General features: G+C 37.2%; 2 protein-coding genes across 4 annotated transcripts in view; one reads left to right on the forward strand and one right to left on the reverse strand.

Moving 5' to 3' along the window:
* LOC121314489 (disks large-associated protein 1-like) overlaps positions 1 to 2,635 on the forward strand; it is a 234,918-nt gene extending 232,283 nt beyond the window's left edge. For all 3 annotated transcript variants that reach the window (XM_041247841.1, XM_041247843.1, XM_041247842.1), the window contains one exon: positions 157 to 2,635. In XM_041247841.1, the coding sequence (XP_041103775.1) occupies positions 157 to 372 (216 nt within the window). In that variant the 3' untranslated portion in view covers positions 373 to 2,635. The remainder of the gene's footprint in view (positions 1 to 156) is intronic.
* Positions 2,636 to 4,968: 2,333 nt separating this feature from the next.
* LOC121314490 (homeobox protein AKR-like) lies at positions 4,969 to 12,924 on the reverse strand. The gene is made up of 3 exons (XM_041247844.1): positions 12,641 to 12,924; positions 8,268 to 8,491; positions 4,969 to 5,825 (listed from the first exon to the last, which is right to left on the reverse strand). The coding sequence occupies exons 1-3, from the start codon at positions 12,654 to 12,656 to the stop codon at positions 5,262 to 5,264; spliced, it is 804 nt and encodes a 267-aa protein (XP_041103778.1). The 5' UTR covers positions 12,657 to 12,924; the 3' UTR covers positions 4,969 to 5,261.
* Between the last annotated feature and the right edge of the window lie 703 nt (positions 12,925 to 13,627).

Here is a 13,627-nt window from a genome sequence, read left to right on the forward strand (position 1 = left end):
GTTGACAGTCAGCTGATTTAAAGAGGCATTCCGTGTGGGCAATCACCGTCAGCTCAGCCCCGGCAGTCTTGTCAAATGTTGCAGTTGCTGGTCATGTCTGAAAATATACTGTTCCTGAGATATTGGTGGTTTATACTGTTTGTTGTCTTTGTTCAGGAGAGAAGGTTGCCTCCTCCTGTGCCAAAGAAACCCCCGAAAGGTTACCCTCCCCTGGCAAGGGACAGGTCCCTGGAAAGCACTGAGAAGCAGCGGCAAGAGGCAAGGAAAAGATTGATGGCTGCCAAGAGAGCCGCATCCGTGCGACAGAATTCAGCCACAGAGAGTGCAGACAGCATTGAGATCTACATCCCTGAGGCCCAGACCCGTCTATGAACTCAAGATGTGTACACACACACACACACACACACACACACAGACAAGGAATCTGTGCTTGTACTATACTCACTCTTTTAGGCCCTTCCACAGAAAAAAAAAAAAGAATATTAACCAAATAAAGTTTAGTATTCCTTTTACATTTTCTTGTTCTGTTTCTCTGATCATTCGCACAGGGATCAGGTTTATTTCCACCTATATGATGTAGTTGTTGAGCCTCCCTCAACCCCCCCACCCCCCAGAGAGTTTTGTGTGACCCTACTTCTTAAGGTTTGCCAATAGCATAGCCACATAAATATTGTACCATAGCTGCCATGCATAATATACGGCATTCTGCTTTATTTATTTATTTATTTATTGTTTGCTCTTTCTGTAAAAAAGAAATCATGACAACAAAATATCCTTGTACATAAAGCTGTCTCATAAACACCCTGACCTTAGACATCCTAATAACTAGCAAGCTAGGTGGCAGTTTGCCTACAGCAATTGAAAATAACCAGGTAATTTGTCATCAGTTATGACTGCACGGTCTTGCGGGCCTCTGCTGTTAAACTTATGAAAGCTGATTGAGCTCATTGAGCATCGTCAGAGCAGTTGGGAGTACTTGAATCAGCAAGTTTGAAACGCAAAAGTTCCAATCACAACCTGAGACGCAGAATGGGGGAAAACGCAAAAAAAAAAAAAATAACATCATAGGGAATATGAAAGCTGTAGGATCCTTGTACATTAACAGATCTCAAAACATATTGAACTTGTATGATTTTTCTTTAGTTATCTTTTTAAATTATCAGTGATTTTCATGAGTAGGATACTTTCACTTGTCTATAGTTATTTCTATGTTTGGTGATCATGCATAAGCTTGTTATTGTAAATGCTTAAATATAAAGAAGAGAAATGATCTCTTTGCACTAGCACTTCTGTTGTCATCTGTGAAATGTGTGTAAACATAATAATTAAAAAAAAATGCATAACTAAAAACCTTACTAACACTTTGTTAAACAGGGAGTATATATAGTAAGCAGTTTGTATCTAGTTAATTGATTATCTATATGGTACTCACGAAGAGTTATTAAAAAAGGATGTATTTCCAGTAGCTAGTGCAGTAGCTCAGCATATTACTCAACCCATCCACTGACCTGCACGAGAAGGCTGTTATAAGAAATTACCCAGCTCTGCCTGGGTGATACAGGCGGATAGTGTTGCCCATTCTTTCCTGCCTATTGCATGTTGGGCTGCTAATCATGAAGATGCGTCAGTGCAGGTACTCTCAGAGTCAGGGAGAAGTCAATGAAGCAAAGTCAGAATCTCCCAAAAGAAAGAGTGAAATACTTGTGTGTATGTATTTAGGTGTGTAGGTGTGAATGTGAGTGCGAGTCTTTCAAGTGCTTCCTAGTTTGTAATTTGTAGGTTGTTATTGACCTACCTTTTTTATGTAATGAAGTAGCCTTGTGGGACATACTGTATTATAAGAAATAAGCCCCACATATACAGTATATATTTATTTTAAATTATTATGTTCTCTGTAATTGTGACCATTGAAAAAGAAAAAAATCAACAATAAAACCCCATACTACTCACAGCATGATTTCACAGGGTGTCAACATGAAGGTAAGCGTAAGCTTTACATGTGCGTACTTCTCTGAGGACAGACAAAATAAATTATTCATTCTTTTGTCACACCATTGGGTTCTGTTTTTAAGGCACCTGCAGTGGGTTATCAATAGTATTTTAATAGTATAAATAGTATATAAACGTATTTGTGGATCCAACTATGAAAATCTGCAGATGTATCATGCATTTTGAATGGTTTTCTCAGAAGAACTTTGATTTAATTTTGTCTGGCCATTCATTTTACATATCAGTATATGTTCATTGTGATATGAATGAACCTCATGGTGTCACATGTGTCACTTGAAATCTGGTATTGCTGCAGTGTTGTGACATCAGCTGCAAGCAGGGTTGGGGAAGTTTTCTGAAGCTATAGGCCCTCAACTTAAAAATGTAGAGCAGTTTTACTTGCAGTGCAAGTTTGCACAGGGGCTGAGCTATTCGCTTCCAGCTTTCTCTGGAAGAACAACATTATATTTATTGTTGCATCTGCTGATTTTGTATTTAAGTTAGTTTAACAGAGAATAAAGGCAGGTAGTATGCCATTAATTGTAACAGTATACATAAATCAGTATTAAAAGTTCTTGTATTTTACAAGACCAAGCCAAGTGAATTTTGCTTTACAATAGCGATGTGTGGTAAATGTAGCTGAAAAGTGTGATAAATGAAAAAATAAGAATATTCTCATTTTTTTTATTCGCAGTATAAGCATCTGATCAATTCCTTGCCTGAGTCCATGTTTGGACTCAAAGAAAAATCTAAGGCTTACAATAAGGCCTGTTCTGAGCCCTTTTATACAGCCATGCATGATGTGTTACTGTAATACAATATAAATAAATACTACTTTAAACAGAGATAAGGAAATAAGGAAAATGATTTTCTTTAACGTAGCAAATGAAAGAAATACTGGTGCACATACATGACTATGGAACTTGCCCTTATGTTGCATACATGCCTTACCCAAGCCTGTTGGTCATGGATGGAGGTCACCTTTATTGATTTTCTAATACATTCTGAATCATCCATGTAGTTAAACTACTTCTATCAGTATGGCATATAGTTTTATTTCTGCAAACAAGATTCACAACAAAATGATCCCTCTTTTAAAGCAAATAGAATCAGTCTTATTTGTGACTGATTACCTTACCTAATCAAAGTATGTAAAACCAGACGTACTCTGACCAATATGATACCACACAGATTTATCCAAAAAATCATATTCGAATGATGTTCTTTTGTTATGTGATCCATGTTGTTTACTAGTAGGAAATGCACTCCTTAGATTTAAGTTATTGTGGGATAGTAGCTACACAGCCTTTGCCACTGAACACATTTGACCAATTTTGTAACAATGATGTAATGAAACTTTATTTCTGATATTCCCATGCTTGCCAATTTACCAGATTCCATGTAAACGTAAACTTGTTTTCTACTGGTGACTAATACATATCGTAGCATTTGTTTTTCACAATGAACTGGATTTAAAAGCTGTGAAACACAGCTTACAGTGCACTTTCCTCTGAAAAGAGCACATACACAAACCTTCAGATAAAATAGTTTGTAAAGCAGTTACATTGTTATCAAAAATAGCTATGTGGATTGCAATAGTTTATTGCTAATATTTCCTCAGCACAGTATGGTAAACTTTGCTTTTAAGTATTTTTAATATAATTTAACATTTTAATTTATATGTGTTTGTTGTTTTCTTTTTAGTTTTTGATTAAATTTAAATGTTTGAATGTAAGTGGTTTACTTATCAGTACACCCTGATCAAATTAATTTTGTTTTGTAGTGACAGATATGAAGAATGTAAATTAGTGAGTTGCCAAAACAGGGATTTTGCTGCAAAAATAAAAAAAGAGGAGATTTTCAGAAGAGATTAAAAGTAGTTTGTGTATGGGCAGACAACCATTATGGAATATCTGTAAATACATGAATGTTACCCAATGTAAAAAAATAAAAATCTAAACAATTCTACATTTTGTATTATTATTGTTGTTGTTGCATGAATATGAAAACAATACAGCATTAAAGCTGTCCTTTAATGCAATCACATATGTTGTAAGAGAGTTTCATTATTTTGGGTCTGTCTTTATTCTTGAATCTTTTTGCAGGGTCGTAACTAAAAAAATCCTGCCTAGATAACCCTTGAAGATGTATCTTATCCCAGTTACATAATCTGCTCAACATTTTCATTATATCTTCAAAATGAGATAACAGTATATGACACAATGTAAAATCTTATTTGCAATATGAAGATAAGCATAGATAGATAAGACTGATTAGAACAGGAGCAGAACACAAAAGTATGTATGCCAAAATATTTGTACAAAATGAAAGTTTATTTAGACAACATGTGGGCAACCTCTGTTACAACCACTGCACAGTATGAAAGTAAGAAATCACATAAGCGGGCATCTTCTCACATTATTTGTACCTAGGGTTCTTTATTTCAGTCGTTTATTTGTTTAAACAATGTTTTTATTCAGTGTTGATTAAAGTAAAACTAAACTAATAAACTAAAATGAAAAATGAAAAAAAAAAAAAAAAAACAAAAAAAAAAAACACATTTTTTTAGGGTATATGCACCAGCACTTTCATACATGCTATCCATTATTTTAGTGTTGTTTCTCTAGCACACTCCTAACATACAATGCAGCCCAGACCTACCCTGGGAAAAGCAACTTCAACGTAATCCCTCAAATTAAGATTGGTAACACCTACTTCCAAACACTACGAAGGAAGACTCATTCAGTGTGAAAATTGCTAAATGAAAAAAGAGAGATCTCACATTGCAAAACAACAGGTACAAAAAATAACTATTCTCTTTTTAATATGAAATTAAAAACCTCGTCTACAGCAGTGATTAAGATCAACAAAAAAAGAAACTGTACATTAAGACATGTATGTGACCTTATTTGGACCCTCTTATGTGCAGATAAACAAGGCAAAGTAACAGCAAAAAATTAAAAAAAAAAAAAAAAAAACTGAAAATGAAGAACCCCATTTAAACTATTTAGTAAGGAACATAAAGTACACCTGTATCTACTTAGCCAATAAATCCATCATTATTAAAAAAAAAAAAAAAAAAGTTGAAGGAGGCCTTGTTTTTTGGTCCTCTTTTGTGCAAAAAAAAAATATATATATATAAAATAAAAATAAAAAAATCCTTAATACACGGTAGTCCTCATCATCAATTTGAATCAACCAAAAATATTGTGTGTGTGTGTGTAAGTTTGGTCAGTAAATCCAGTCTATTTTTTGCATTCCAGTTGAGACTTTTAAGACACAAGTTGCTTTGCCTGCAGTTCCATCTCTGCTGCTCGTTTCAGTGCAACATCCACCAAGAGCTGGAAGCCGCTAAAGTCCTGGGTGAGATCTGGAGGAGTGGGGGGAGGAGTGTTGAAAAGCCCACTCTGAGGGCTTGAATTACCTTCTGTTTCTGCTTCTTCATGACATTTGAAGAGACCGGAAACTTTTGTGGAATGCAAGTCTGTGGCTGCTTTGTCCATGATTGTTTGGCAGTAATGCAAGGGCCTTTCTTGCAGTGCAGTGATGGTGGTATGGCATATAACTGATGGCCTGGGAAGCACTGTACCTGGAGAAGGGCTCTTTGGTGAAAGGGGTTTGCTGGATAGGCTTGGTCCCGAGTTAGAAGGGTGGAATGATCTCTCGTCCAAGCTCCCAGAAAGCAAGGGTTTGGGGGACATAGAGCTTTCTATGAAATTTGACTCTGACATTTTACTCCCTCTTCGTGAAATGGTAAACTGGTTGGGGTCTTTACCATCTTTTCGCAGCATGTCTGGCAGAAGCCTCCGACGAGCATTGATGAACCAATTACAGACCTACAAGTAAAAAGTACAAAACTATTTAGTAGTATTCAAATTTCTACTGCGATCTTGCAAATCCTTTGTTGCAAAAAAAGATCAAAATATCAATATACAAAAAATAAGCCAGGTACCACAGGCTGTAAATCCAGATGTTTACTTTATCATCCCTTTGTTTTATTCCATGGGGCAATGTTCAGTTTAATCTTATAGTTTTAGGTTATAACCTCTGGACTATTGATGATGCATCTGTAATTAAAGACCAAATGCTTAGATAAAAAAAAACACAACTCTTTGCAGCATCAGTAGCCACTTCATGAATACTTGCTTTACCATGTTCTGTAGGTTATCTTGACTGAGCCTACAGTGCTCCACATGCAAAATGCACTTAATATGCAAATGCATTAGACTATTGTTCTCAGGCAGTGGGTAATGAACACCACCAGTGAAATTCCTGAGTGAATACTCCTGCACCTCCCACTGAAAGTGAGGAATTGTCCTTGCTCAACTGACTGTGTAATCCTGAAACCCAGGCATTACTTCAAGGAAGTTTGAATTTATCACTTACTATATGAGAACAACTGGGCTGCCCAACAGGCACTTTTTTTTTGTACTGCACAAAGATGAAAAATATAATAAAAAACACAACTCTGACGCAATGGCAAAGGAATAGTCGGTGCAGTCAGTGCAACTACACAGGGGCCCACGCACTCAGGAGGGCCCCAGAAGGGTCTGAAAGTCTGGAGAAAAATATTTAATAGTGATAATATCCTTCACATTTATATTTGCAGATATAATATCCTTCAAATTCATATCAATTTAGCTACCACAGCCAGTAATTACATTTTTATCCTCCCTTGCTTCAACAGGTACCACTGTTCTCTTAATTATGTGTTTTTTTTTTTTTTTTTTTTTTAATGTTTATCACTGTTAAATATTTTTCTCCAAACTTTCCTGCAAATGTCTCTGCATGGAGGCTGGTGCTTGCCGTTGTTTTATGTTTTGTCTGTCTTTTTTTTCCAAACTCCACGACCACCTGTGCTTTAGCCTGGTGTTCTCTCAATATTTCATGGAAGGTTTTAGGGTGTAGTTGAACAGTCTTTTGTTCTCCTAATTCCTATATCATAAATTCAAGTTGTCGTTGGAAGGGACGGGGGCAGTACAATAGTCTCTGTGTATAGGAACACCTCCTAAGAGAACACTTCGTCTAAGGGAACACCCTTGTGGTGAAACTGATTTTTCCCATTGTAAATGCTCCTGCTAAAGGAACAGGAATTTCACTTAAAGGAACACCTTCTTGGCACCGATAGTGATTCCTTCATAACCGATATAGTACTGTTTTGTGAAAAAGCGGCTTGTCATCGCAAGTGTGTCTTGAGGGACATTGACTGGTTCATTAAATCTTCCCAGAACCGCTGTCATATCATTGAATTGTTTTGTATTCTGATTTCCATGACTGCACCTGATCGCTACAAAATGTCATGTAAACAAACGACAAAATGCACCGTTGTTTCTCTTGCTGCTCAAACTAAAGTTAGAAATTGTTCGAGCTCTTGAAAAATACCTGAATCAGAATCAAAAGCAACTTGTCATCGTGACAGTGTCTTGAGGCACACGGATTGGTTTCTTAAATTTTTACAGAACCACCGTTACATCATTGACTCGTTTTGTATTCTGATTCCCACGAGTGCACCTCACCACTACAAAATGGCATGTAAACAAACTGTGAAATTTCTCTTGCTTTAAAAAGTTGGAAATTGCTTAAGCTCTTCATAAAAACCTGAAACAGACACAAGTTGCCGAGCAATTTGGTGTTTCCCGTTCTGGTGAGTTGCTTCACCATTCTGTTAAATAATGTGTATGTCTTATATATTGCTGCTGCATTTTTCAACCGTGTAGGTGTACTGTGTTAATTTAGTTTGACTGTTAGTTTATTAACGTTAGTCTGTCTGTTACTTTACTATTGTAGTTTATTAACATACACTTGCCTATTGCTTTTCTTTTACTCATGCAGTCACATAATTTCAGATGTTGATGCATGTGCGTCATGACAAGCAACACATATGTATTTATTTATGTATTGATTCATTTTGTGTCTGGTGGTTAACAATGTCTTAGAGAACACTTCGGCTATAAGAACACGGCTTGCTTCCCGAGGGGTGTTCTCTTAGCCAGAAACTACTATACTATAAAGATTTATAGTGCAAATGTGCAGTAAAAAAGAAATGACTAAAAAATCAGTCAAAAATTTAATTATATATATTATGGACACCCTACTACCTTTTACTACTCATTAAAGCAACATATTTAAAACACTGAGAAACATCAAAGGGATTTAAAAAAAACAAATAAAAATGTGACTAATTTGAAAACAATTAAAACTATATTTAAAACCTACTATAGAGTTCACAGTGGTTAGAAGTTAAAATGGACGTGGGTGTGCATACTGATGATTCTTACCTGTAGTGTGGAAAGATGAGTCTGTTTGGAGAGAAGTGCTTTCTCCTGTTCAGAAGGGTATGCATTATACCGATGTTCATAAAGCCAGTCTCTCAGAATTTCCACTGATTCTTTAGGCAGATTCCCACGTCTTTTCCTCTTCCCATTGCCTGTAGCGGACAGGTCAAGCGGGACACCCATGCTGTCATCGTCCTCGGTTTCACTGCCAGACAGCGTTAGCATTCCTATACAAAAAAGAAATACATCTGTGACCCAAGATAACAGTAAATTACTGTTATAAAACAATCCAAACACATTATCAACTTCCTGCCTTCATGGCTCATCAGCATAACATGACAGCTCGTGCACCTTCAACTACACTGTCCAGACAGAAACAGCACACACACTTTTGTTTTTGGCCGTGTGTGCCAATATATGATGCATACAAAAAGTGTGTAATGTTTTAAACTATTTTTATGTAGGATGAATCGAATGTTATTGGTAGTACAGCTTATTTGCAGTTTTCCAAATGGTAACCTGACCAGTTAGTTGTTGTGTTGTTTTGTTTTTACTATATGATTAAGCATTTCTGTAATACAATAACTATTTGCATAACCACAAAACAGCACAGAAAGATATGAAATGGCACTCAATGCTCCAAGACAATAAACAAACAAAAAAAAAAAACACCTGATGAGTCTATTCACCCTGTCATCCAACTAACACTAAACATTTTTGTCAAAGTTCCCACCCCTATATATTTAAATGCTATTTTAATGCATATTAATAGCTCCATTAAAAAAAAAAGAAAATAAAAGGTTTGAAGCTAGGACAAACTACATCAAGAAATCAAGTAAAATAATAAACCATTATTCTTTGAACCTTTGACCAAATAGATACTGTAGCCACCACAATGAGATGACAAGACTCAAAAAGAAATATTTTCAAAATGCTACTATTTGAAATCCCAACCAGTTGTAGACGCACGTGGCACATTTAAACAAAAAACAACTATGACCCCGTTCACCCTCACTGAGTCGGCCTTGGGCCGTCTCTGGGCCGCCTCAAACTTCCGTTCACAGTTGAGGTTTTAGGGGGCCTAAGTGCGCTCACATGGTGGCTGAAAAGGAAGCCTAAATTGCGGTGAAGTGCTTGTCAAGAATGTAAACAGTGACGTAAACACCGCATTCCCGGAAGTCAACATAAGAGACTGAGCTGGGAAATTTGCAAACGTAAATATTGCCATTTTATTTTTTGCAACACTGTTGTTGCATAAAGGTGTGAGTTGACAGTGCAGTTGGTTACTGTGGAAAGAAGAGATAGTGTTGGATCATGTGTAAATGCAGCAAACAAGGCCGTGTACATTACATTAGTCACAATACAGATTATTATATTAATGGTGACTAAATATGCAATGTTGTATGCATTATTTATCAATACTGCGATTTACAATCTTAGCTACAATCTGAAATGTGTGTGTGTGTGTGTGTGTGTGTATATATATATATATAGTACGTTTTATCGTTTTAATGAAAGCTGTACGATGAAGAAATACTATACCATTCATGACTGACCCATCATCATCGTCAAAAGTGTCGGTGTATTCAGTGCATTCCCCATTGCTATTTTCCAGGCTGGAGATCGCTGTAGGTCCCATAGAATCCAAGATCCGTGGCCTAGCCTGCTGCTCAGTATTTCCGAGAGATTTCTAAACTCCATTCAAAAGGGCGTATCTGATAGCCCCTTGCACCACAGAGATAGCACAGACATAAAAGGAGATAGCTGCTTCTGCATCTAGCGCTCAAAGAATATCACAGACATTTGCAGAGCTTTTTGAAATGTTATAGTAATAAAATAATGACTTGGATCACATTATTGCGGAGATAAAACGAGTAATCGGGAGAGGATTTATCAGTATGCACGTTTATAAAAGGTATGTGAAAAATACAGCGAACAAGGGGTGGGACTTGGCTGGAGATGCAGGACTGTCCTTTTGCGATTCAATACTATTTAAACCTGTTTTACTCTGAAAAAAATATATATTTAAAACACCGCGTGTGAAAATAAATTGGACCTGACGTGCCTAACAAGCACTGAATAAATGGACCGCTAAGGGTCAATTTCTGCATCTTCCCAGTTGCTACCGCTTAAAACCGACATTGTCTGATCTACTACGTTTGAGCTACGTCACCACTTTGACGCGATAAGACTGGCCCAGGGCCTGCGCTGTGTTCACACATAGATAGGCCTGCCCTGAGGCGGCATTGCCTACTTTAGGCCGCATCAAAAAGCTGTTCTGGGCTCCTAAGTGGCGCATCCAGTAAAGGCGCTCTGCGTGAGTGCAGGATGCGCCCTATAGCCTGGACGTTGTCATTTCAAGTCTGGGCTATTCCACAGCAGACTGTGGATGGGAGTTCCCAGGAGGTGGCGCTCAATTGGCTGAGCGTTGCCAGGGGGGAGGGGTCTTGGTCGGCCAGGGTGTCCTCGGCTCACCGCGCACCAGCAACCCCTGTAGTCTGGCCGGGCTTGCCTGTTAGCTGCCCGGGAGCTGCGTTGTCCTCCTGCGCTGTAGCACCTGGGCGGCTGCATGGTGAATCCGCAGTGTGTAAAGAAGCGGTCGGCTGACGGCACACGCTTCGGTATGTGTGTGTGTCTTCGCCACTCCCGAGTCAGCGCAGGGGTGGAAGCAGTGAGCCAAGCATAAATAAATAATAATTGGCCATTTCAAATTGGAGAAAATTTTTTAAAAAAGCTGTTCTAAATTCCTCCCGGCCTTTTCATTTATCAAACGTTCACGTGAGATAAGGCGGCTCTGGGCCGGCCTAAACCGCAAGTGTGAATGGGGTCTGTCTCCTGGAACAATCGAAATGATCGACAAAGTCTCATGAGACAATTTGACAGGTTCGGCCAGACTAATATTACCCGACGCCTAAAGTAATTGCTAAACTAAAGCTAACAATTCGACTCTCCTTGTATAAACTCAGTCTTATCCCAAAAAAGATATAAATTGTAGTTTCAAACCAGTATTTCAGACAGAGATAGATATTTAAGATGAACAACATGTATGCAAGCTTACAAGTTTATGTGTGTGTGTATATATATATATATATATATATATATATATATATATATATATATATATATATATATATATATATCACGTCATATAAGTATTTTCATTGTCGCAGTATTGTAGAACAGGGCAGCAATGTTTTCATGGCGTTGAGCTACATTTTAACTTGTCTTCCCCCATGATAAAATGAATTTTATTTGTTGGGACTCTTGTTAAATAGTTGAATTCAAGGCTGTACTTTAAAACCTACAAAATGACGTCACATGTGGCATTAAACATTATCTTAGGATTTCTCTTCCCCCCTCTCTTTCCTCTCCCTTCCTCTTTAGTTTGGAAAAGTTCCCCATGCTGCTGCTCTAGAGACCTGTTGAGGACGGGAGCTCACTTAGACAAAACAAAAGAATCACTGTCCTTGTTCAAATCAATCTGTGTCACTTCACACTTTTATCATCACAAACACATTTTTATTTTCAAAAGAAGATTTAAAAACATATCCATTTTGGTCAGATTTTCATTTCGGAGTGTAGAAGGAACGATGAAAATCGTGTAAAACGTGTCCTTTTGTGTTCTCTGGAACACGAGGTTGAAGAATGTAAGCGAAGCCTTAGGCAGGATGACAAAACACGACTTCACAAAGGAGATCTGCTTACGTTATGCCTTGTGTGTCTAGATTGCCAGACATGAGTTGGCTTATTTCTAAAGAAATAGATTTTACTGCTTTTTACTATAACATTCAACACACAGCCGAGTTAAATCTGAAATTATAAGTTTTGATAATCAAACAATTTTAAAGCAACGTGAGCTTGCTGCGCATTACTTAACTTTCACATAACGAAAGCAAAACTGTTGCTCTGCTGGTTTGTTAAACAAAAACCACCAACACATTGCAAAGCGATTGCAAAGTTACAATAATAATAATAATAATAATAATAAACGTAGACATTTTTGGACAGCATGTTAATCTTAATTCGGTGCTTTTTTTTTTTTTTTTTTTTTTTTTTAAATAAGGCGCAATTTTAATTCCTTGGTTCAAGACAAAAGAAATTACAAGCTAAACTGATTGTATCTGCGTTTGCGTTAAACTACAAACAACTTATTTACGGAAAACAAGGAAACTTAACCAGTTTGACAGCGCGCCAGCACATTGGGGGGGGGGGGGGGGGGGGACATGTTTTGTCTGAAACAGAAAAACGGCAAACAAGTCAGGCATACAAGTTCGCTTCTACCTGAAACTCGATGATAAACTTTGAAAACACCAATTTGAAAATTAATTGTTTTGATTTTAGATAAATAATCACTTTTTAGCAACAGTTACACCTACCTTTTTTAGCTTTCATCTTGGTCCAAAATACAGTTTACTTAAGCAAAATTGCAAATGATTGTGTTCTTTATATTTCAAATTGGCAGTTGATTACGGTCAATGTATTCCAACCACACGACAAATTAAATCCAAACCGTGTCCGTGTTGTTTTCGCTGCTTTTTGTGTTTGAAATGGTTCTCCGGTGTGTTCAGTTGTTTGAAACAAAACACATTGTCGGAGGTACCTGAGATCTCCAGTTTCCCTTGGCTTTGCTTCTTGCTCAATGTGTGTTTGATCATTAGGTGACAGCTCTCTTTGACAGCTGCGTGACTCAACCCTCTAGATCCTCCCACTAAGAAAGAACAAATCTGACATCAGCATGCCAAACCCGTTGAAATGAAAACTTGTATTTTCACCAACAAAGCGGGAATGCAGCTGTAACCCAGTCACGTAGTTGAGAAGCAACGGAAATGTGCCTACATTGTGCTGATTTTGTTTTCAGTTTATGATAATTACATTAAGTACCCAGTGACTGAATAAAAATGACAAATGTTTGTTTTGATAACGTTGAAACCAATTTTTAGAATTTTGTTTTACATTCCTGTATTCGCATTAAACATTTATCAGCCAGAGTTTTTGTTTTGTAAAGGTGCTGGTGGTTATAATGACATAGCTTCATTTATACGGTTATACACCTGGTCTATACATGTTAAGGGAAAGTCTGCTGTAGAGGTGTGCGAACCGGTTCCTTTACAACCGGGTATCCTGTGAATGCTTTGGAACCGACGAACCGGATACAAATATTAAGGATCCGTTTATTAAAAACATAAAACCCTTAAAATTATAAGACTTACCCCAACAAAGGCCGTTGGTTTCCAAGGTGACCAAAAATGCATACATTTTAAAACTGCAGTTAAGTAATTAAAAAAAAAATGCCATTAATATCTGGATTATAGAACAAAGAGTAGTATTATGTTTGTTCTAGGGCACTTGTGTTTTCATAATAA

This window comes from Polyodon spathula, chromosome 4, assembly GCF_017654505.1.
Source record: "Polyodon spathula isolate WHYD16114869_AA chromosome 4, ASM1765450v1, whole genome shotgun sequence".
Taxonomy (NCBI): domain Eukaryota; kingdom Metazoa; phylum Chordata; class Actinopteri; order Acipenseriformes; family Polyodontidae; genus Polyodon; species Polyodon spathula.